The sequence below is a fragment of the Corvus brachyrhynchos genome, unplaced genomic scaffold (genome assembly GCF_000691975.1).
Source record: "Corvus brachyrhynchos isolate BGI_N302 unplaced genomic scaffold, ASM69197v1 scaffold115, whole genome shotgun sequence".
In the NCBI taxonomy this organism is placed as follows: Eukaryota; Metazoa; Chordata; class Aves; order Passeriformes; family Corvidae; genus Corvus; species Corvus brachyrhynchos.
The window spans coordinates 6,495,726-6,518,055 of record NW_008239553.1 but is presented as its reverse complement, the minus strand read 5'-3'; the positions used below and the strand labels follow the sequence as shown (position 1 = coordinate 6,518,055).

General features: G+C 38.5%; 1 protein-coding gene across 31 annotated transcripts in view; it reads left to right on the top strand.

Annotated features, from left to right (window-relative positions):
- Positions 1–22,330, top strand: part of MADD (MAP kinase activating death domain) — a 58,874-nt gene that overhangs the window by 32,973 nt on the left and 3,571 nt on the right. For 14 of the 31 annotated variants that reach the window (XM_017741988.1, XM_017741987.1, XM_017742001.1 and 11 more), the window contains 12 exons: positions 2,447–2,605; positions 4,088–4,196; positions 4,712–4,774; positions 5,157–5,277; positions 6,413–6,518; positions 7,570–7,680; positions 8,602–8,709; positions 8,800–8,964; positions 10,107–10,179; positions 12,247–12,353; positions 17,398–17,406; positions 17,658–17,727. In XM_017741988.1, the coding sequence (XP_017597477.1) occupies positions 2,447–2,605; positions 4,088–4,196; positions 4,712–4,774; positions 5,157–5,277; positions 6,413–6,518; positions 7,570–7,680; positions 8,602–8,709; positions 8,800–8,964; positions 10,107–10,179; positions 12,247–12,353; positions 17,398–17,406; positions 17,658–17,727 (1,201 nt within the window). Of the gene's footprint in view, positions 1–2,446; positions 2,606–4,087; positions 4,197–4,711; positions 4,775–5,156; positions 5,278–6,412; positions 6,519–7,569; positions 7,681–8,601; positions 8,710–8,799; positions 8,965–10,106; positions 10,180–12,246; positions 12,354–17,397; positions 17,407–17,657; positions 17,728–20,528; positions 21,444–22,330 lie in introns of those variants that run through there. The other 17 variants (XM_017741992.1, XM_017741991.1, XM_017741982.1 and 14 more) reach the window with 6 other exon arrangements.

The following is a 22,330-nucleotide window of genomic DNA, read 5'->3' as shown; positions in this document are numbered from 1 at the left end:
TGCATTTAACAAAAAAGAATGAACCTTTCCCCACCAGATTATATGATATTGCATATTCCAGGGATAAAAACCTAAGGAACTTTTCTTTTGTTGTTGTTTGTTTTTCTTCTCTCTATACTGCTGCATGCCTGTGAATATCTGGCTTTCCATGATCTTTTCTCAGCCTTTAACAAGAGTAATACTATGATTGTCTTTCTCTAATGGAGAAAAAATTACGTTCTCTGAGACACTGCCCCAGATAGAAGAGGGGTCTAGAAGAGCTGGTTGATATTCAAATATGTCCTCTTCCAAGCTCAAAAAAGGTCCATCCCAACAAGTAAGAAATCAAGCAAAGGCAGCAGGAGGCCTGCATGGATGAGCAAAGAACTTCTGCTGAACTCTGACATAAAAAAGAAGTATACAAGAGGTTGAAGCAGGGGCAGGTGACGCAGGAGGAGTATGCATTTTTTGTCTCCCCTTGCAGGGATAGGATTAGGAAAGCCAACAGGAACCTGGAGTTGAATCTAGCAAAGCATGTGAATGGAAACAAGAAAAAGTACGTAAGCAACAAGAGAAAGGACTAGGGAAAATGTAGGCCTGCTGCTGAACTGGGCAGGGGTACTGGTGACGGATGGAAAAGACTCTGAGGCACTTGGGGCGTTCTGTGCCTCAGGTTTTTACCATTAAAACAGGCCTTCAGGAATCCCAGGCCTCTGAGACCAGAGGAAGAGTGGAATGAGAAAGATTTGCCCTTGGTGGAGGATGACCAGATTAGGGAGCACTTCAACAAAGTGATTGTGGTTCCTGAGGGGTTGCAGCTACAACTGCTGAGACAACTGGCTGATGCCACTGCAATGCCACTCTTGGCTGTCTCTGAACAGTCATGGTGAATAGGATTGGTTCCTCAAGACTGGAAGACAGGAAATACTACTCTTACCTTCAAGAATAAAGGTCTAGAGAGCTACAGGCTGGCCAAACTCACCTCCGTCCTTGGGAAAGGTGATGGAGAAAGCCTTCCTGGAAACATTTCCGAACACATGAAGGACAAGAAGTTGGCTAGGACTAGTCATAATGGATTAATAAAGGAGCAGGCATGCTTAACCAATCTGATAGCCTTCCACAATGAGATGACTAGCTTGGTGGATGAGGGGAGAACAGCACATGTTGTGTACCTCAGCTTTGATAAAGCTTTTGACACTGTCCCCTGTATCATAGATAAACTGACAAAGTGAGGGTTAGATAGACAGTGGGTGGACTGAAAGCTGGCTGAACGACAGGGCCCAGAGGATTGTGAGAGGTGGCATTAAGTCTGGCTGGAGACAAGTTGCCAGTGGTGTACCCTTGGGGTCAGTATTGGGGTCAATACTGTTCAGCATCTTCACTCATGATCTGGATGATGGCAAGTTTGCAAATAACACAAAACTGGGAGGAATGACTGACACACCAAATGGTTGTGCCCCCATTCAGAGGGCCTCAACAGGCTGGAGTACTGGGCAGAGAGGAATCTGTGTAGTTCAGCAAGGGAAAAATACCAAGTGCTACTTAGGAGGAATAACTCCAAGCACCAGTACATACTGGGGGCCAGTGGCTGGAAAACAACTGTGTTGGGAAGGACTTTGGGATCCTGGTGGACAAGAACCTGACTGTGAACCAACAGTGCACCCTCATGGCAGAAAAGGCCAGTGGTATTCTGGGCTATATTAGGAAGAGCCTTGTCTGCAGGTCAAGGGGGGTGATCCTTCTGCTTTACTGGTGAGGCTGCAATAGAGTATTATGTCTAGTTGTGGATCCCCTAGTACAAGGAGGATAAGGACTTCCTGGAGTGAGTCCAGCTCAGGGACACAAAGATGATTAAAGGGATTGGAGCAACTTTCCTAAGAAGAGAGGCTGAGAGAGCTGTGACTCTTCAATCTGGAGAAGACTCAGGGGGCATCTAATCAATGAGTGTAAACGTCTGATGGGAGTGAATGGAGGCAAGGGAGCCAGGGTCTTCTCAGTAGTACCCATTGGCAGACACGAGGCAGTCAACACAAAAATTAAAGCACAGGAAATTCCATCAGAACACAAGAACACGAGAAAACACTTTCTTATATTGAGAGTGGTCAAACACTGGAGCAGTGTGCTCAGAGAGGTTGACTTCTCCATTTGTGGAAATTAAAAGAACCTAACAGGACATGGTCTTCAGGAGCATACTCTAGCTGGCCCTGCTTGAGCAGGGGGCCTGCATATAGATGATCTTAACAGATACATTTCAGCTGAAGCAGTTCTGTGATTTTTCTGAAGGGCTTTTTGAGTGTCTCTTAATCTCTTCCTGCAGAGTAGGATTTCATGAAAAGATAATGACGAAGAAAAGGCAAATGTAGCCTTCAGTTGTACTGCTTGTTTTGTGCCTTAAGAAACATTTTACAACTTTTCTACCCAGAGTGTCTTTGTCTGTTGAAGGTAATTGCTTTATTTTTCTCCACAGGTTAGTAACAGTTCTGGAGAGACGTTGGGAGCAGACAGTGACTTGAGTAGCAATGCTGGTGATGGCCCGAGTGTGGAAAATGGTGGCAATTTAGCAGGATCCAGAGGCACTGTGTCAGACAGTGAAATTGAGACAAACTCTGCTACTAGCTCTATCTTCGTAAGGGCATTGCAGACTTCCCTTTTTTTTTAATAAATCCTGTGCAGTAATATTTCAATGTGTGTGCGTGTATGGAAGAGGATCTCTCAGTTCTAAGGGTTAATCAGCAATGACTTATATATTAAAATGTCAAAGATGTAATTTTGTCTGGATCCACAAACCTTTCTTCATTTCCTGTGCAATAAATGGTTTTTCAAGAGTAGTAGATTAATGTCTTGCACCACCTTAGAGACTCTAGTAATATTTAATATTATTTCAGTATTTCTCTGAACCAAGTGGACATTTAATTACCTTCCAGAGGCAATGCAACATTGATGGGCATTGTTCATCCTTAACTAAAAGGAAAATTCCCTGTTTCTTAGGAGCAGCTGTTTCATAGAGGAAAGGAGTGATCCATTTCAGTTTCAGCAGCTGTTCTGTTTCTTTAGAATATTACTTTAGTCCTATTTGAAGTGTAATCATAACTTGTAAATATATTAGTTAGAAGATCTGTGTGTAGTAAAATCTGAATGATTTGTGAACACTTCATTTTGTAAAGTCCTTGATTATTGTGTGTAACCTCTAACATATATCTCACCAAGAAAATAATGATACACCTGATTTGGCTAAATCATGCTCTCAGCGGAATAAGAAAACAGCTTGCAGTGCCTTGAGATTGGTCTCACTGTGTTCATTATTTTATAATCCTGATAAGATTGTAAAAGCCTTTACAGGGCTTCTACTTCTAATGTTAAGAAACAAACAAAACCATTGTGTTGCGTGGCAGATTTCTACAGAAAGTATGAAAGTGATTTAACCATGTCTGCTTACTTAGTTGCAAGAGGATGTCCTCTCAGTTACTGAAGAGTCAGACTTTTTTTTTAACTTTTACTTTTCTGCATTTTTCTACTAAACTAGATAGACTAGAACTAAACAGAAACAAAATAGAATTCTAAGAACCCTTGCAAGAGATTTAGAGCAAAGATGATGGGTTTATATGATGTGCAATGAATGCAAGCATCTCACCATAGTTTACCTGGGGGTAGAGAAATAAATGGGCCAGCTTTGTTGTCACAGTTCCTGCTGGCTGGTAATCCCAACTCTCTCTCTTCAGGCAAGATGATATATAATCATCTGCTTAGTGTCATACCTTTATGAATGCATAAGCATGAATTATGGGGGATGACAGAAAAGGTTTAACAGTTCTTTCCTTTAGTCTGGGGCTTGCATTTTTTGTTTTGCCTCAGTTTTCCTTCAGGGAAGCACTGTGCCTCCTCTGTGTTTTGATTTCTCTATTTGTCTCTCTTTGATTTTTCTTTGTCTGACTCTGGACATTTAAGTGTATTACCCGGCTCTTTGAAAAAAACAATCGTTTGTGAACATTTGTGGGAGAAGCTTTTTTGAAGTAGAGCTTGCAAACTGCATCTGTTAAACCCAACAGCATGAGAGAGAACCCTGCAGGATGCAGAGTTAAATTGTCAATACCTCTTGTATTATTTTCAGGCCAAGTCTCACAACCTGAAGCAGAGTGTGAAGGATAGCAAAGGGAGTACTCCAGGGAGAGGTCCAGAGGATGGGAACCAACGTGTCTATCTATATGAAGGACTTTTGGGTAAGCTACTTTCTTTTTGTGGAGAGGAAATCTTTTAGGCTGAAGTTCAGGTAAAATCATGTCTGGGACAGACTGGAATTTTCACTTTACCTGACACTGTTTTTAACCTCTAACTGTTGTCCATGCTGGTAGAATTGGAAGGCACATCAGACCATTCAGAGTAAAGCCAGCGTTTTGCTGGGGAGTTTGAATAAGAGTAAGGGGAGATTGGTGTGAGTGGTGTAGTTTGCATAAAATGAGGTCTGTCCAAGTCTCTTGCTCTTCTTGAATATGAATACTTTAAACAGTGTGAATAAGGGGAGAAGGAAGTTGGCTATGTATGGAAATCTGAAATATATCATTGATCTTGAAAAAAGATCATTCAGCTTAAGTCACTGAACAGAGGGCTGAACTCAGAATTAGGAGTACATTGGGTTTTTTGTATTTTGTCTGGACTTGATGTTAATCAAAAGCTCTCTCTTCCTGTGTTTTTCATCCTTCCCATTTATCATTCCTACCTGCTTGGGATGGTGCAGGTAGGGATAAAGGATCTGTCTGGGACCAGTTAGAGGATGCTGCAATGGAAACCTTCTCTCTGAGTAATAATCTTATTTTTCCACTTCTCTGTGTGTTTGCTGTGATCTGTGTCTGTGTGAGATGTTCCTGTCTCTTTCGGGCAGTGTTAACAGTTTATGGAAGCAGATACACTCCTTAAAGAATAGAGATGAGAGGTACTTTACTGTAAGGGTTTAAAAATATTATGCCATTAATTAGAATGAGAGATTTTTCTTTTACACTTTTCTTCAGTTGTGATCTTGCTTGTGGTTTACAAGTAACCTTTTTTTTTATTTTTTAATGTAGTTACGTTGTGTGTTGGCTTATGGTGTTTTCAAGGCGTGGGAATGAACAGGAATTAATTGTAAAGTATTATCTGACTGGAGTAAATAGAATAAATGCTCAAATTTTTTATACATTGCATAGGCAAAGAGCGTTCAACTTTGTGGGACCAGATGCAGTTCTGGGAAGATGCTTTTTTGGATGCTGTGATGTTAGAGAGAGAAGGAATGGGGATGGACCAAGGACCTCAGGAGATGATTGACAGGTAAATTCTTTAGTAGACCTTTTTCCTCTTCATTGTTTCACCTGGGGCTGAAATAGTGAAAATACTAGAAAAAAAAGTTATTTTAATTCTGCTTAACATGCTATTGTCACTTTGTAAACCTCGTTACTATACCTGACTATTCCAAAGTGACCCTCTTCTCTCCCTGCTGGCCAGTAGCTCCTGATACTGAAATACTTATCTTTAGTTACAACATATATATTTTTTAACTCTTGTGGTGAGATATTTCCAGAGAAATGGGTAATGTAAGCATAATCACAGTATGAACAGATGGAATAGACTAGATCAGTAGTAAAGCAAGAGATTTTTGTGGCAAGATGACTATATTCTGGAATAATACTGTGTTGACATAAAGTGAAAGAATTAAATGTTTCCAGAAATGGATTTTGAGCCTTCTCAAAATGCAGAGTATCTTTAAGGTGTTTTCAGAGCTTGTAGTTAAAACAAAAAACCCAGGAGGAAACCACTCTCTAGAAATATCTGCATGGTTGCCTAAGGCTCAGCTGCATCTAAGATGTCAGTCTTGACTAACTTCCTGTTCCTCCCCCCAGCTCTGTTAATAGCTGATCATTCTGTGCTCTTGTCTACCACCTGCAGCTGTACTGCCTCCATCCATGCTATCATGGAACATGAGATCTGGTAGCCAAAATAAGAACTAGTTTGGGGGTGCTTGTTTCAAAACTGTTTTTCCACAAACTGCCTACTTAACTGGAAAAAGAGAGTGCCTGGTGCACTTCCTTCATCAGCTTTCTCCTGCCTTGCAGCTGTGTTTAAGCTCTAATGCTGGATAGCTCTTGTGCTGAGTTATGTGTTCCTCTCCTGACAGTTGTAATTGTCACAGAGCTGCGACTGCAGAGAACAGGAGATGGATAAGCCCAGCAGACCACTAACAAATTTCCCACTGAGCAGATGTTATTTGCTTCAACTAGTTAATAATTAAGGGAAATGTTTAATTACTGATCACGGTGTTTTACTGGAAAATGCCCATTTGACTTAGTGTTTTTAGAGGTTTTATTTGCCATACACTTTACAAACAGTGCTGTGTCCTCTGCCAGTGCTTTAGTGAAGTGGATGAAGAATGCCTGTGAGTCTGCTTCAGATACAGCTCTTCTTACAGGTATCTTTCCCTGGGAGAACATGATCGAAAGCGTTTGGAGGATGATGAAGATCGCTTGTTGGCTACGCTGCTGCATAATATGATCGCTTTTATGCTTATGATAAAGGTGACTTCTCATTCTTTTTAATAGATTGCTGCTCAGATTTAAGCAGTATATTTTGTTGATGTTGTCTTGAAACCATACATCTCAGTTTATGGAACTCAGAACAGTGGATAATAAGGACAGTTTCTAGTAGAAACTGCAAAGTTGGAAGCCTTTCTATTACTAGAGAGATGAATTTATTTAAGCTATCAAGGGAAGCATAATCCTTAAAACCCAATACCTTGGTATTTTAATGTATTTTCCTGTTTTGGATAACAGAGCCTAGTAGGTTTTAATTTTAAAATATATTGAAAAAAAAAAGCTTTTTTTCAAGCAGAAAGAACTGTTGCTGAAGGAAGAAAGCAGGTTGAGTTTGTTTTGTGTACTCCACAACATTAAGGTCATAATGCCAATGTGTTAAAAAACAGTGTCTGATCCAGCTTGAAATCAGCACTCAAACGTGTACTGTCTTGAAGCCTTTAGTAACAATGGCTGGCATTCATAGTAGCCTTTTGAGATGACAACTGAGGCAGAAATATTTTGTTTCTGAGCTTCCCTGCAGCTCATCTTCAGGGGGAACCTTTTGCTGTTTGGAGACTATCTGGGAGTGTTTTTTAGACCCACAGCATAGTGACCAGGAAACACATGGTGAAAGAATGAGAATTCTGAAAGATACCATGTTATGATGAGGGCTCCACAGCTGCGTAAATTAAGTCTTTGCAGAGGAAAAGGTGGAGAAGCTGGTCTGGCCAATGGGGCTCAGAAGTGGCAACATGGAGAACTGAGGCTTTTGATGTCAGTAGCTGGAAGTGGTGGGTAATGGAACTGCAGCTTGTGGCCATGGGTAGGCAGGAAATCTGTTGTGCACAGCATCACTTGCGCAGTAGCTGGAAAAAGTGGGATTTGTGCAACTTGTTCCTGTACTGCCAAGTTAAAGAGGCCCTAGCATGACTGAACTGGACATAAGTTGGTTTGCTTCTTAGCAATGGAAACCAGGATATGTTTGGGAGATTGCAGTTGCCTCCTGTGAATAGAGAAGGGTATGTAACTGTCTGTCTGTATATCTCCTTTCTAGGTGAACAAGAATGATATTAGGAAAAAGGTGCGTCGTCTAATGGGAAAATCACATATTGGATTGGTGCACAGTCAGCAAATAAATGATATTCTAGACAAACTTGCCAATCTGGTAAGTAAAACAGTGATGAGTGATATACCTGTGGGGTCTACAGTGGAGGAAATAAATTGCCTGAAAAATGTTACATATATTCTCTGCAACACTAATTTAAAAATATTAAAAATAATTAATTGAATTATTAAATGCTACTCTCCACAAGTATAGAATAAAGACTGTGATTGTATGACCTGTTTATAATATTGTAATGTTACACAGTTGTCAGTCAGAGCTGCAGTACATTTGTATTATACATATGTATAAACATGACACTTAGGTACCACAGTTCTGTGCAACCCTAATGTTTTCTTAATAACTTGTTGGCAGGAGCCTTTATGATTACTATGACTGCAAGAAGTGTTTAATTTTCTTTTAGTTTCCAGGCCACTATAAGACTTGCAGCAATCAGTTTCTGTACAAAACTGTTTCCAGTGTTCATACAGAATAAACCCGATGTCCTGTAATGATCAATAAGAATGTAGGCTAAAGCTTCAGTTAATAAATCTAGCTAGCTTTTAACACAACCATCACCAGGGTGGACATAAGATAGGCTCTTTTAAAGGAATTTTTCCTAGCATTTCTACATTTGGAGCTTACTTTTGTGCACAGAAATGACACAAAATTATCATTAATTGGGAAAAATCAGACCAGTTTACTGCAATGATACCAGAACTCTGACACCTCGTTATCCCATACTGAGTATGGTACCACGTGAATGTTGTTGTATGCTGTGGTAACTTTCATAGTCACGCTTGTGAAAACTAAACTTTAATATTAGAGTATCTTGCTTAAGGCTTTGTCCAAAATTCTTTCCAGTCAGCTCATTAAATACTGTTAAAAATTCTTCTTTCTTTCATTTGTTGAGAATGCTTCTAGTGTCACTGAATGGATTTTTTTTTCAAAGTTCATTAATGACTGCATGTGGGATTTTTCTAGAACGGACGGGAACTCCCTGTGAGACCCAGTGGCAGCCGCCACATAAAGAAGCAGACTTTTGTAGTACATGCTGGGACAGACACAACAGGAGACATCTTTTTCATGGAGGTAGAGACAAGTGTAATACTAATGCAACTAGCAGCAGAAGAAATAAGAGGAATAACATTACAAATCTTGTGTAATATTTTGTGCTCCCAGGTATGTGATGATTGTATTGTGCTGAGAAGCAACATTGGAACTGTGTATGAACGTTGGTGGTATGAGAAACTCATCAACATGACTTACTGTCCCAAAACAAAAGTGCTGTGCCTCTGGCGCAGGAATGGTCAGGAGACACAACTGAACAAGTTCTACACAAAGAAGGTATGTGTCTTGTTTAATACACATAATACTGCAGGGATAACTGCACAGAAAAAAACCAAATCCTTTGTGTGTCATAGTCCATGTTTAATCAAAAAATAGCACTCTCTTTCCAGCTCCGGTTACTGAACTGCAATGGCTGTTTAGCAGCACCGACATCTGAAGCTGGCATTGTGCCGTGTCATTTAACTTGAACACAGTCATACACCAGAAAGTAATTTAAGAAATTACATGTAGCTTTTTTGTTAGAAGAAGGAAAGCATCAGTATTACTAAATATTGTGCAAGGTTGCAGGCTTGTGAAGATGGTAAAAGTATTACAGTAGATTTCGTGGGGAAAACCTAAATAAAATGATGCCCTAGGAGTTTATTGTATTATTTTTGATCTTAGAATCATAGAATGGCTTGGGTTGGAAGGGACCTTTAAGATCACCTACTTTCAAACCCCCACTGCCATGGGCAGGGACACCTTCCATTAGTCCTGCTGTCCGTGTCACCAACAAAGGTGTTAAACAGCATGAGACCCAGTACTGACACCCAAGGAACGCCACTTGTCACTGGTTTCCACTTGGATGTTGAGCCATTGATCTCAACTCTTTTGAGTCAGTCCATTCATCAGATTTGTTCCTTTCTAGTATAGAGTAGCTCAGCCTTCTTTGTGTCCTGTATCTTGGGCTATGGATAGAAAATTTTCTTAAATGTAGCTCTAAGATTATGGCTTAATATCAGAGTTGAAGGAAGATGAAGAGAAGAATATGCCATAAGGAAATTTATATGAATAATGACAAGATAGGTATTTTGTGCATGACTAGCAATATTGATTGCTGGGAGTTGAAAAAAAGGGAGGGATTGTTTTGGTGCCTTTTCTACAGTAAGAAACTGCATAGGCTTGGTTAGAATGTGCCAAGGCATGAACTCTTCACTAGCTTGTGTGGTGAAATGCTATTACATAGTTTCTCTATCAACTTGTAAAACAAATATAAGTACCAACTAGTAATTGGGTGTGCTTGAACTTGAATAGGCTTTTGGTCATTGTGCACCACATGGGGCTTGTTCTTTTTGTAGAATCTTAGAATCTTGCTGTTCTTTTCCCTCCCTTAGTAATTTGGAGAAATAACATTGTATTACTCTTCTTGTATCTGTTAGTGTCGGGAACTGTACTACTGTGTAAAAGACAGTATGGAGCGAGCAGCAGCAAGGCAACAAAGCATTAAACCAGGTACAAGATTTTGCATGTTGGGAACATTTGTTGTTTAATCTGCAATCAGCAAATTTTTTTTATTAATAACTCCTTGGAACATAATCTCCTTTTACTTGGAAATCTTGGGGTAACTTTGTGCATCCATATGCAAGCAGCAGGCTGTTGTCTTTAGCTGGTCCTCTTTACCTCACTGTCAATACAGATACAACCAAAACACCCTATATAAAGAAGAGTTACATTTAAGGAGGATTAACTGCCGGTGAAACAATAACTAAAAAAGATTTTGAAACATCAGTTTCACTTTCTCTTTATGGTTGGCTAACCATGGCTAATACTCCTGATTGAGACACAGAACTATGTTGTCCACTTTGTGTTGAGAATGGAGGTTAATAAATATGATTGGCTTGTGTTACTGAATCTACAATGATGAATCTGCAGCCTTCTGCAGATTTTTTTGCAGAAACTTTTTGAATATTGAAGTGCCTCATACTGGTGCAGATCAAAAGCTGCAGCTAAAGGAATTTTATATCACTATTACTTCTCTAGTGTGGACATACATTAGTTTTGCATCATCATGTGGGACAGGATAGTATGATTACACTGGTAAATTTTTTCTTGGCAGTTTTTTCTTTCTTTTCTCTGTTGAGTCAAAAAGCCCTAGAAAAGTGGATTTGCAATTTCGGAAGATTGAGTTCTTGGGAAGGCAATTTTCCGTTTTTCTTACTCCCCAGAGAGGAGCAGGGGCTCTATGTACTTGAGTAACAAACATGAAGGTGGCTTATTTTATATCTTCATAAGGTGTTTTTTTCTCCTTTGCTGGAGTCTGTTTGCAGGTTCAGGGTAACATCACTGTGGTTTTGTGTTTTCAAGTTTGATTTTTGTTGCAACTATTTCTTTTTTTTTCAAGGGGGTGGTAGGAATCTGGGGACTATGTTTTGAGGTACAGGCCTATTTTAGGTGTGTCTTAATAGTAGTTCCTGAAAATGGCAGGTCTAAAGCCTTTGAAAATTAAACCCTGGTCTCAAAGCAACAGTTTGATATGCTTATAGATGGATATAATAGAAATTACTTTGTCCTAAGGTAAGGACACACAATAGGAATGTATCTGAGTGATCTACATTTTATACATATGACTGGCATCAGTTAATGTTAGCTGTTGGTGTTTAGAAGCGCTACAATTTTCTTCCTCCTACCAGTTTAATTCCTCCTACTGGTTTAGTCCAGTTTAATTTGAGAATGGGGAGGAAATACTGAACTTTCACTGAGGGAAGAGAAGGGAAGAGTATATTTGGAAGGTATTTTATGAATTGGGCAATAATGTAGTATTAAAAATGTGTTTGAGAAGTGTTTGAATTTTGTTAAAAGCTATTCCCCAGAACTCAGTGGTTCTGCAAAAAATGATGATTTTTCAAAAATCATTTTAAGTAAGCAGTTTTCAGCTGAACTGGATAATGCAAAAGAAACTAGATGAAAATGCCTAGATTGTTCACCTATTAATATCCTCTATTAAATTATTATTTTAATCATGGTGACTTTTTTTTTAGTCTTAAGTACAGATACATAAGCAGCACAAAGGAGGCTTGTATTTGTGAGCTACATTGCATGGCATTGTTTTAAGCAATGTAGCTCACAAATACAAGCCTCCTTTGTGCTGCTTATGTATCTGTACTTAAGACTATGCTCTCTATGGTATTATGTGATTGCAGCATCTTACTGTGCAGAAATGAAATGTGGCATTTAAAGCAAACAATACCCCAATATGAAGTAGAGTCAATACAGGATGAACTGACATTGATGTTCCTTCATGTTACCAGAAGGAAATTTATTGCACTACTTAAAATTCTAGTGGTACTGAGAAAGCTGTCATTAGTGAGTGAACTCACTGAAATGCTCACTACTGTTCCTAGTAGTGTCCTTTTGATATGCACATCAATAGGAATTACGTTTTTACTATTTTATATTTCCCTTCCACATACCATGACTTGGCTGACTGCTTTCTGCACTCTCTCTCTCTCTCTCTCTCTGGATTTTTATTTTGGTTTGTTGTTTTTGTTTTGTTTTTGTTTTTCTTTATTAACACCACAGGCCCTGAGTTGGGTGGTGAGTTTCCTGTGCAGGATATGAAAACCGGTGAAGGAGGTCTTCTTCAGGTCACACTGGAAGGAATTAACCTGAAATTTATGCACAGTCAGGTATGAGGGAAATCTATGAGAAGACTGAGCATGAAGCTTTTTGCAGCACGCCTGTGTAGGTGTTTCCTCTTCCCAGAGTATCAGTAAGGACAAGGGATAGCTTGATGTGGGTAATAAAACTTACATATATTTACACTCAAATACACAAGCATGTATCAATATATGTATATGTAAAACCACACGGAAATTAAATATCCTCAGGAAAACTATAATCTTTTAAAGAAAGATGTTGATACATCTTTCAGCTTCTTGTTTCTTGTGGTCTGAATTGTCTAAGTACAAAAGAAATGTTAGCCTGTATTAAGGGACAGAAAAAGTGATCAATAATAATCTAAGCTGCTATAATGCATCACACCGTGAGGAAATCCTCATTGCATAAGTAGTCAGCCTTAAAGATACAGTGTTTGAATATTGCAGGTACAGAAGGCAACCTTCTGCATTATATTGAATCTAAATTATTTTAAAATTTTAGAAATTATCTGTAGAAATTTGCATGAAAATAGAATAGGAAACTGGCTCTTGATGTATTTCACAAAAATAAGAAAAAAATACCGATTCCTTTTTCCTTCCAAATAGCAGATATTGTGGGCATAGAGGAAACACAAGTAGAATTGTCATTTCTTCCTTTCTCTGGATGTTGTTTCTGTTGCTTCCTTTGATCCTTGTTTTTTATTTTGCTTTATGTTTTTTTGTTTTGCATATATTAAATGCATGCTATGCTAGACAGTAGAATCAATTTTTAGGGGAGAAGGGAGAGTGTGTCTGTGTGTGTGTGTGAGAGAGAGAGAAAGAAAGAAAAGCTTCTGTCAGTTCTCTGTGGAGTGTTTTTTCCTTTCCTCCTGACTAGACTTTTCTCCCCACACAAGCTTTGTTTTTCTTTGAGGATACATCAGTGTAGATCCCACTGGAAGTGCACGTGCATCTCAAACACACATGCTCAGAATCTTTAATGCTTCTCCCAAGGTCACAGCAGCACCATGTGCCACTTTGAGTTCATATATGCCAGTGTAAGGAGTGGAGAGTTGTGAACCTCCCTCATTTTTCTTGCTGTCTATTACCAGGGCAGAACCTGGGTTATGTCTGTCCTGCTGTAGAATTTCAGACCTACTCTGTGATGGAACACTCTACTTGACTAAGTTAGAGATTTTATCTTTTCATTGGGTGTGCTGAAATACAAAGAACTGTAAGAGGAAGTTACTGGTTGTACAGAATGAGTTTCCGTAGTTCCTGAAAATGGCAGGTCTAAAGCCTTTGAAAATTAAACCCTGGTCTCAAAGCAACAGTTTGATATCCTTATAGATGGATATAATAGAAATTACTTTGTCCTAAGGTAAGGACACACAATAGGAATGTTCTGTTTTCTTCTACTCCCAGAAGTCGAAAAAGTTTTGCTCAAACTGCTCATCTCTATGGACATGACTCCATTTCATAAATGAAAAGGCAAACACATTCACATTTGCAGTGAGAATAGATGTATAAAAAGATAGCCACATCAGCAGCAGCATGGTCTCTGAAGTGCAGCAGGCGTCTTCACAAGACAGAGACACTCAGTGTTAAGCACATAGTGAGCACACATGTATCTGTCCAAAAAAAACCCCCAGATTCAAGCCTTTTTTGTTTTTTTTCCTGAAAGACTGGAATGACATTCAGAAAGAAACTTTAGGGAGACCTTGCATTGATGGTTACTATGGGACTGTCTGGTGTACAATGGATACTGAGCTACTACCAGCACTCATAGAATACCAGCTTTATCATATCCTTCCTTAGAGAGAATGGTGTTCTAATTTGTTGTCTGTCATGAAGATTCCTATCTTTTTTCTGGAAAAGAGTCTGTGCAGGTCAGACCCAGGACGTTTGCCAGGACGTATACCTAAAGGATTATTCCTTCTCTTCATCACCTTTCCAATTAAGCTGTGGCCAGATGAGTTGCCATTACTTAAGATGGATATTGAAACAAGTACAGTTCTGGAAAATACACTGCATTTATTCAATATATTTAATTCTTGGTCTGCTAGATTATTTTGCCAGCTGACTGGGACATTCAGTACCATTTAGGGGATCTAAGATATATATCCATGTTTTCCTTCTCAAAGCAAAGTGTCTAGACAGATTCCGAAAGTGTGTCATTTGAGGGTTTCCTGTAGAATGGACAAGAAGCAGTTACATAAAGGACTCCTACTAGTTGCACCATGCAAAAAAAAAAAATTCCCCTCCAGTTTCATAATCCTTGGAGCTAAGGATGTTGGCATTCTTGTTCTGACACTCATCAACCAGTCTGTTTTCTTAATAAAAGATCTGCTATTCTGGATGGTTTTTTCTTTTCAATTCTCATATACATTGTGTGAATTGCTCCCTAAGGCAGTTGATTTCAGAATATGTATATAAGCATCATTAAAACCAGGATCCTGCAGCTATTTTTCCATGTTGAAAATGGCATTTTCTCTTTCTGTTGAGTTTGGGTGGGGGTACTGACCAACAAAAACCTACAGGATCTCATCAGGCACAGCTTTCTCTTCCTCTTCCTCTCCTTACTTAATGTAAAGGCCCTGTTCTTGGCTATCTTTTCAAGTATTCTTTTCAGTATTGTGGCTTACTAGTATAAGGGATTTCTGTTGCTCTGCTTGATTGGACATCACAGAATTGATATAGAACATAGGAAGAGGGGTTTCCACTTTTTAAAAGAAAAGTATAAATGGCACCTACCTGAGAAGACTGGACATACTGCTTCAGTGTGAAGCTTGCTGTTAGGGAACTGTTTTTGAAGGCTCTTGATTTGCAGTGTGTGTACTTTCTTACCATCTTGTGAATTCCTTAGGAAGTGTCTCAGATGGATGGTGGGACAACCTTTTACTGACATGTGAGAGTTGTCTTTAGTGTTCACAAATTGTCTCACCACGCTGCAGCAAATATAAGTTGAAGAATAAAAATTGTTGAAGTCTGTCTGTGCCTAGCAGGTCAGAGGATGTTCTTTAGGATAGGGAGGAATCAAGTGTACCTGTGGTATTGGCAGATAATTCTGAGTTCACATCTACAAACTCTGTTGTAATATTGGGACTCAGTAGCCTGTGCCCGTTATGAATTCATCTGTGTCAAAAATAGATGGAAGCTTAATAAGATGCATAAGGCACATGCCCATCTACTGTAGGATCCACACTGAATGCTCTGTCTTGAGGAACTACAGTTTCCCTAGGGTAAGTAACTGCTATTTCCTTTATGCGTGTTTTCTGATGGAGTGAGAGGAGAGCATCTCTGTCCCTTAAACAATAGAGCAAGAAGTTGCCCTTTAACTCGTATCTTCTGAAAATGGATTGTAATTGTGACAAACTTGATAAATTCTCATCTTGCTCATAGCTCTTGTGGAAATGCAGCACTCCATAACATTAACTCAGATCTTGAGCACCTGGGGCAGTCAATTCTCTTACGCAGTTTGACTCTTCCCAAATAAAACGGCCAGTGAGCCTTTCTGCTGAGTTTCTGAATTTTTGAACTTCAGACTACTAGCAAAAACTTTTCACAGAAAAGATTGCAGAAAAACAGAACCAAGTGCAGTACAGAAAGTATTCTGTTATTGACTTGTTTATTCTGTAAGTATACCTCAAAAAATAAAATGTTTTTGACCAAGTAAACTGATATAGAACATGAATGAAAACAGGCAAACAAAAAAAAAGATGGAATTAAGTCTCTTTTCCCTTGAGTGCTTGAATATAAGCAGAAAGCAAGATCTTTGGTTAAGTAAGTGGAAGTTCTGGTTTTTTATGTTGAACAAAGATGTCTCAGGCCTGTTGGTTAGTTCTCTGCCAGTAAAAATAATAATAAAATTCCTTTGACTTGAAAATCAATGTCTTATCTCAGATGTATGGTGTGTTTACTGATCTCTCTTGATACAGATAAGTCTCTTAAAAAAAACCCCACAACAATTTCTAATGTTGACATCCTTTGTCTTTCATGCGTAGCATATAATGCATGACAACATTGATGTTGCTAACATGGGATTCAAGAGGAGTTGCAGAGTTTTCCTTTCCCTTCTTCCCGAGACAGTGAAATTTCTCCAGTACCATTTTAAAAAAAGATCCTGAGATCATGGTGTCATAAATGTGTAGGCACTCAAAGTATCAAACCACACTATCGTAATACAGTTTTACAAGGAGGACCTCTCTAAGGTGTTTGACATAGACTCTCTGAATATTAGGGCAATGTTACTCTTTGTATTTCTCTTGCCTTGAAAAGCAAGTCTACTAGAAACTGGAATATGGATTAGATTCCTTATAGCACTTGCTACAGCTTCTTATGTCTGTGTACTGACTTTGACCCTTCTGGAGATGTGCACATAAGAAGGAGCTGTTTAGTATCTTCAAACAGATTGGATATTAAACAAACTCGTTATGCAAAGAGAACTTATTCATTCATGAAATCTTGGCATCTACATTCTGGACTGAAAAACCTCATCATGTAGTTCAACTGCTTTTTGTCTTTTGGGGTTCATGTATGTAAAACATGAGTTTAAGGCAGGTTTGTTTTCTAAATGACTTGCTCAACTGGCAGAGCCATATGTGAAGTGAGCAAACCATAGAGAAGAGTTCAAACTCTCCTATCCTGCTTAAAGCAGAAAACTGGTACTGACTGTTAAAAGGCGATGGTTCCAAGAGTAACTCTGAAGATTGTGTGTGATAAACTCTAGTAAAGTCTTACATGGCAGAACTGTCAGGGAGGAGAAAGGTTAGTGGTTCCTCATTGGATTCAATTTGACTACTGGATAGGTTTAGGAGGATCAGTATCAGGGTGGGAAGTATAGTGCCCCTTACCTGCCCTCTGTGCTGGAGGAGGATGCATGGAGGGGCAGAAACTACCTGGGATGGATCAGAGGCTACAAACAGTGCCAAATTTGGGAGCCAGCTTTATTCTCGTCCCCCTCTTTTGCTGTATTTCAGGTGTGTTGGTATTCTTTTTGCAATAACTCATTTGAGTGCCTGAAGGGGTAGCAATGTTGGATATGTCAGAGTTACTAACTCCTTCGTTTCTCTTCCATGCTTTCTCCTCCTGCAAGGAGCGGAAGGTACTTCATCTTCTGCTGTCTTCGCTTCTTAGCACTTTTAAGTTTTTTGTTGATTTCTAGCATTGTGGCAAGTTTGTCTTCTGAATATTTATTTCACCCTTTATTATATATTAAACTGTAAATGAACTGGTAGTGTATGCTATAAAACTTCAGGTTGTATCTGTTGTGATGACGTTTTTGTTTAATTTTGATTTTTGGTTTAAAAAAAACCCCAAACTAATTTTATGTTACTTTTCCTCCTGTTTTTGTAGGTTTTCATAGAGCTGAATCACATTAAAAAGTGCAATACTGTGCGAGGAGTCTTTGTCCTGGAGGAATTTGGTAATTACATTATTTTGATATTAGGTCTGTACTCACATGGCAGTAACTCAAATTTCCAGTCTTCAGATTCAGAGTTGCACTGCAATTTCGAAGATGGGAGAGAATGTAGATTGCATATAAGAAGTTGCCTGAGAGATGGGTGACTTTACATAAAAATTTGCACATTAATTTTTATCATGTTAAGATTTGTTACCTAGGTGCTTTTTGTTATCAGATAGAGAAAATTTCCTGAGTCTTCTGAAACAAACAAAAACCAGACATGGATGTGTGTATAAATTTTCTTTGGTATGTTCCTTTTTCATCTGAGAAACCACATTTTTTTAGGGAGGTTTTAAAGTTGATCTTTATCAACACACCATGCTTTCATGAAAAAGAATTGCTGTTAATTGCAAAGCTTTCTTTTTGCTCTAGGTGTATTTTAAATTTTGTTGAATGGAGCAGAGGCTGTTTTGTCAGGTTGTACTTTATTTATCCTGTGATTTTTGTTTAAGAGCGTGAGTGGAAAAGTAAAGGTTAAAGAGAACAGAGAGTTTGTGCTATTTTGGTCAGTTACTGCTGTTGCATATCTGCCTACACCGGAGTCTGGGCAAAATTCAGGTTCCTCTTCAGTGTTAGTGTCAGTCACAATATTGTTAACTAGGGTCTGAAAAAAATGAGTGACTTCAGATGCAGCTCTCTGCAAGGGTGATCCACATAACTTCTCTTGAAACCCAGATTTATTCTTCCAGCCATCTTTGAGACATTTGTTTAGATCTTAGGAGTATGTATGAAACATATAAAAGGAAGTTAAAATTGACAACATGCCATAGTATATCATCAGCATACATACTTTGGCCATTAAGCAAAATCTGAATCAGCAGCTCCCATTACCAAGACTGTCATTGTTCTTTGGTACTGTGGATAGAATGTTCTGGCTGAGGGATTCTTCCATAAATTATAGAAGACCATTAATACGAGATTTCTGAAATTAATGTCTTTGTCCATGACAGTGTATTGTCTCCTCTGGGTGACACAAAGTTCTAAGTGATAAAACCCTTCTGACTGTTGCAGTTTTCTTGTTGTCTACCGTAAATCTCACAGGTGTTTCAGATTTGAATGTGTGAGCAATTTTTTCCCAATTTTTTGAAAATGTTGTTCGTAGTTCAAATGATCAGATATGTATATTTAAACCAGGAAAATTTTCTAATAGTTTAGATGTTCATAAGTTCTGTTCAATTTGTGTTCCTTTGATACCATGTTTTCACGCTGATGGGCGTGATTTATTTTACTACTTGCAGAAATTTCTTAAGTCAGTAAAAGATTATTGATGGGTTTACAAAGACGAGAATTCAGAAGTCATAAAATCAGCTTAAAGAATGGCTTCAGCTTCTGAAATCTTTAACTGAGAAGAAATTACTTGGATCAGGAATTAATTTTGGATCTTTTTTTTAAGTTTTCGTGCAAAGTACTTCTTTTAATAGTTTGTTTACATTGCATAAGAAGAAAGACAGTGTTTGATTTGGTTATTTCTAGTTAATTTGGTCACTCTGTAACACAGCATTTAGCCCCTAAGTAATGTCTGTAATAAATGTAAGAAAAAGTACTTCTTTTTTTTACAAAATACTTCGTAATCAAGGGTCTATTGCAAAAGCTAGAATTGTCATATGGAACTTATAAAAGGGTAATTTTGAGAAGTAATTAAAAATAAACTGGGAGTTGAAATCTACGAGCAAAAACTGAGAAATTAAACCACTTGAGTTAAAAATATCCTCTCTCATAAAATAGAGGTCACAGACAAGAACCAGTTTAGATGTACCAAATGAGATTGACAATTTGCCCATCCAGCTAATACAGAGAAAGAAAAAAGAAAGGAGGATGTTGCAGGAGGATGAGCTAACTTTTCTTCTTATGCAGAGATTAGAGTCTAGCTCAGAGCTGTTTTTTTGAATTGTAAAGGTGAGAAGATCTGACGATCTGTCCTGTTTAAGATAAATTAACATGTTTGGTAGTAGTAGACTAAAGGCATTCAGCAAAAACTTGCTTGGACTTCTTAAGAATGAAGTTATTTAGCTGTGTTAAACATTGTGAACCTTGCCATCAGATTTATTATAGTAGGAGCATACTGAAGTAGTAGATGCTCTTAGAAAGGTAGTGTCTGGTAAGTGTGCATACTCCAGTCTGATGGAAAATACTTCAATGCAAGATTTTGCTTTTACCAAGCATGAGTGCTCCAAATTAGTGATAGCACAGCAGGAAAATGCTTGTTTGTGTTAATGCTGGGTTTAGATGGCAGCATCACAGTCGGACTTGTGGTTTCAGAGCTGGATGCAAGCAGAAGTTCAGGAATTGTGTCCCACAAATGAAAGTGTAAATTTAAGTAAGTGAGGAAATGTAAGGTTCTTCCCTCTGGAATTTGAGTTACTGCTGTGTACATGTGCTTTACTTTCTTGTGGCCCCTTCACCGCTGCTGCTATGAAAACCTTCATTCTCCAGCAGGTAAAGTGATGTCGCCTAAACTCATTTTGTGGTAGCACCATATTTTTGTTTACAGGTCCAAAAGCTGCAGGATGGTGCTTAATAATTTACTCCCTTCATCCACTCAGTTCAAGAGCATCAGGAATAATTTTTAATGTTAGAAGAAAGGTGCTAATATCTCAGTTTGAGGCTTGAATCTTTGAAGGCTTGGGTCTTTTCTTCGGGGTTTTTTTCTTGTTGTGGTGGGGGTGGGGTTTTTTTGGCTTTTTTTTCTTTTTAATTTTTTTTTTTTTTGGTGGGAAGGCAATTTCTTTCTTCCTTTCTTCTTTTTTCTTTGTATTCTGCAGTGGTAGTGCTTTGACTTCTGTGTGTGTAAATGCAAACCCACTCTTCTTAATCTTCCTAACTCAGTCCTCTCAGGAGAATTTTCTGCATTTGAAGGACTGTGAAGGAGTACTTTAAGTAAAGACAAGGCAACTTACTGTGAAGTGGAGAGACAGTACCTTCTTGCCTAGCTGCTCTCCTGTTCCCTTTCTTCCTATTCTCAGTTATGATACAGGACTTTACAGCTTCCCTTCTCTCCTTCCCTCATGGCACAAGGTCCTTACAGCTTTCCCTTCCTGCTTTTTGAAGAGTATATGAACAGTTGTATGTTATCCAGTGGGCAGTGAGACTTACACAGCTGTAAAAGTCCTACCCTATTTGGCTGTGCACCAGCCTCACTCCCCCACCTTTATCCCCTGGTGACATGGAGTTAATTTGGAACATCTGGTGCCAACGGGTAAGGTAGCTTGGATGTGCACCTCCTTATCTCCCCAGCTTTAGTCTCTGGTATCACTGGGGCAGTGCAGCCTGGGTGTGCACTTCCCTTGTTTCTCAGCCCTTAATGCAACTGCCAACTCCAAGGAGAGTGAGAGTTGAAAAATAAAACAAAAATATAACATTACTTTTTACCATCAGATTCTGTACTTCTCAATAGATTTTTTTCAAGAATGACAATACCATGACCTACAAGAATTAGTAGGTACTGGTTTACATTTTGAGAACTTTCTCAAACCCAGTCTGCACTGCCTACTCTTGGCCCCTTAAGAGTGTGATCCATCTCCCTCTCCAGCGTTTAGCTGTGTCATATCATAGTTGAAGAGATGATATCTGCATGGATAGGTTTTGTTGTGGACTTTTCCTGGTTCTTCATACTGAACTCATCTGCCTCTGTTTCTTTTCTTGTCACTAGTACTATGTGTAATAAAACATTTATCCTACCTCTATGAACTTGGAATGATTTGGTTTTGCATAATTTCTGTACTGCTTCTTCTAAATTCTTTTGTTGTGACACAGAAATTTCATGGCAAATTCCAGCTCTTCTGGAATGGAAGTATTCAGAGCTGGTCATGGTATTCCCCTGATCTTAACATTTTAAATTTGCCAGTTGTATGTTCTAGTGTGGTCTTTGTTTTCTTCTGGTGATTTCCCATGGTATCTGTTCACAACATTTGCAGACCAAGTACGGGCCAAAGGCACAGCTCAGATGCACTGCACACAAATGGGATGGTTACAGTTTGCTTTTTTATGCATTCCACAATGAGAATAAAAGACAAATTTCCTTTAGCTATACGCCAGTTTTCTTTCTATCAGTTTGAGACAGTGCAAGGGAACAAGGTCAGATTTTCTGGATAAGAGATTTTTTTCATCAGTGCCCTAATCCTCTTTTTATATAAAGATTTTCATAAACCAATCAGCCTGATATTTTAGGAATGTGTGTCACTGAACTCAGCATTTTATTTTAAGGCAACTCATTCAAAAACTATTAATGTTTTCAGTGTCAAGTAAATACCATCACACACATCCTATACAGGAGAAAGAATATCTTGAGAAACTTAAAATAGAGCTGGAAAACAGTCTTCCAGTTAAGAAAATTTTCTCCCTCAGCTCCATTTTTTTTTCCCCCAGGATTTCACTAGCTTACTATACAGTGTCCGACAGTTCTTTTGAGATCTGTTATTCAGCAGAGAAGGATTCAAACATCTCAAGGGTAAAATCTTTGGGACTCATACAGTGACAAATTCCTCTGGAATTTTTGGGTTATGTTTTATTGTAGTAGACATTAGGCATATTTTGTCATTAAGCTTATTTTTTCATTATTTTTACT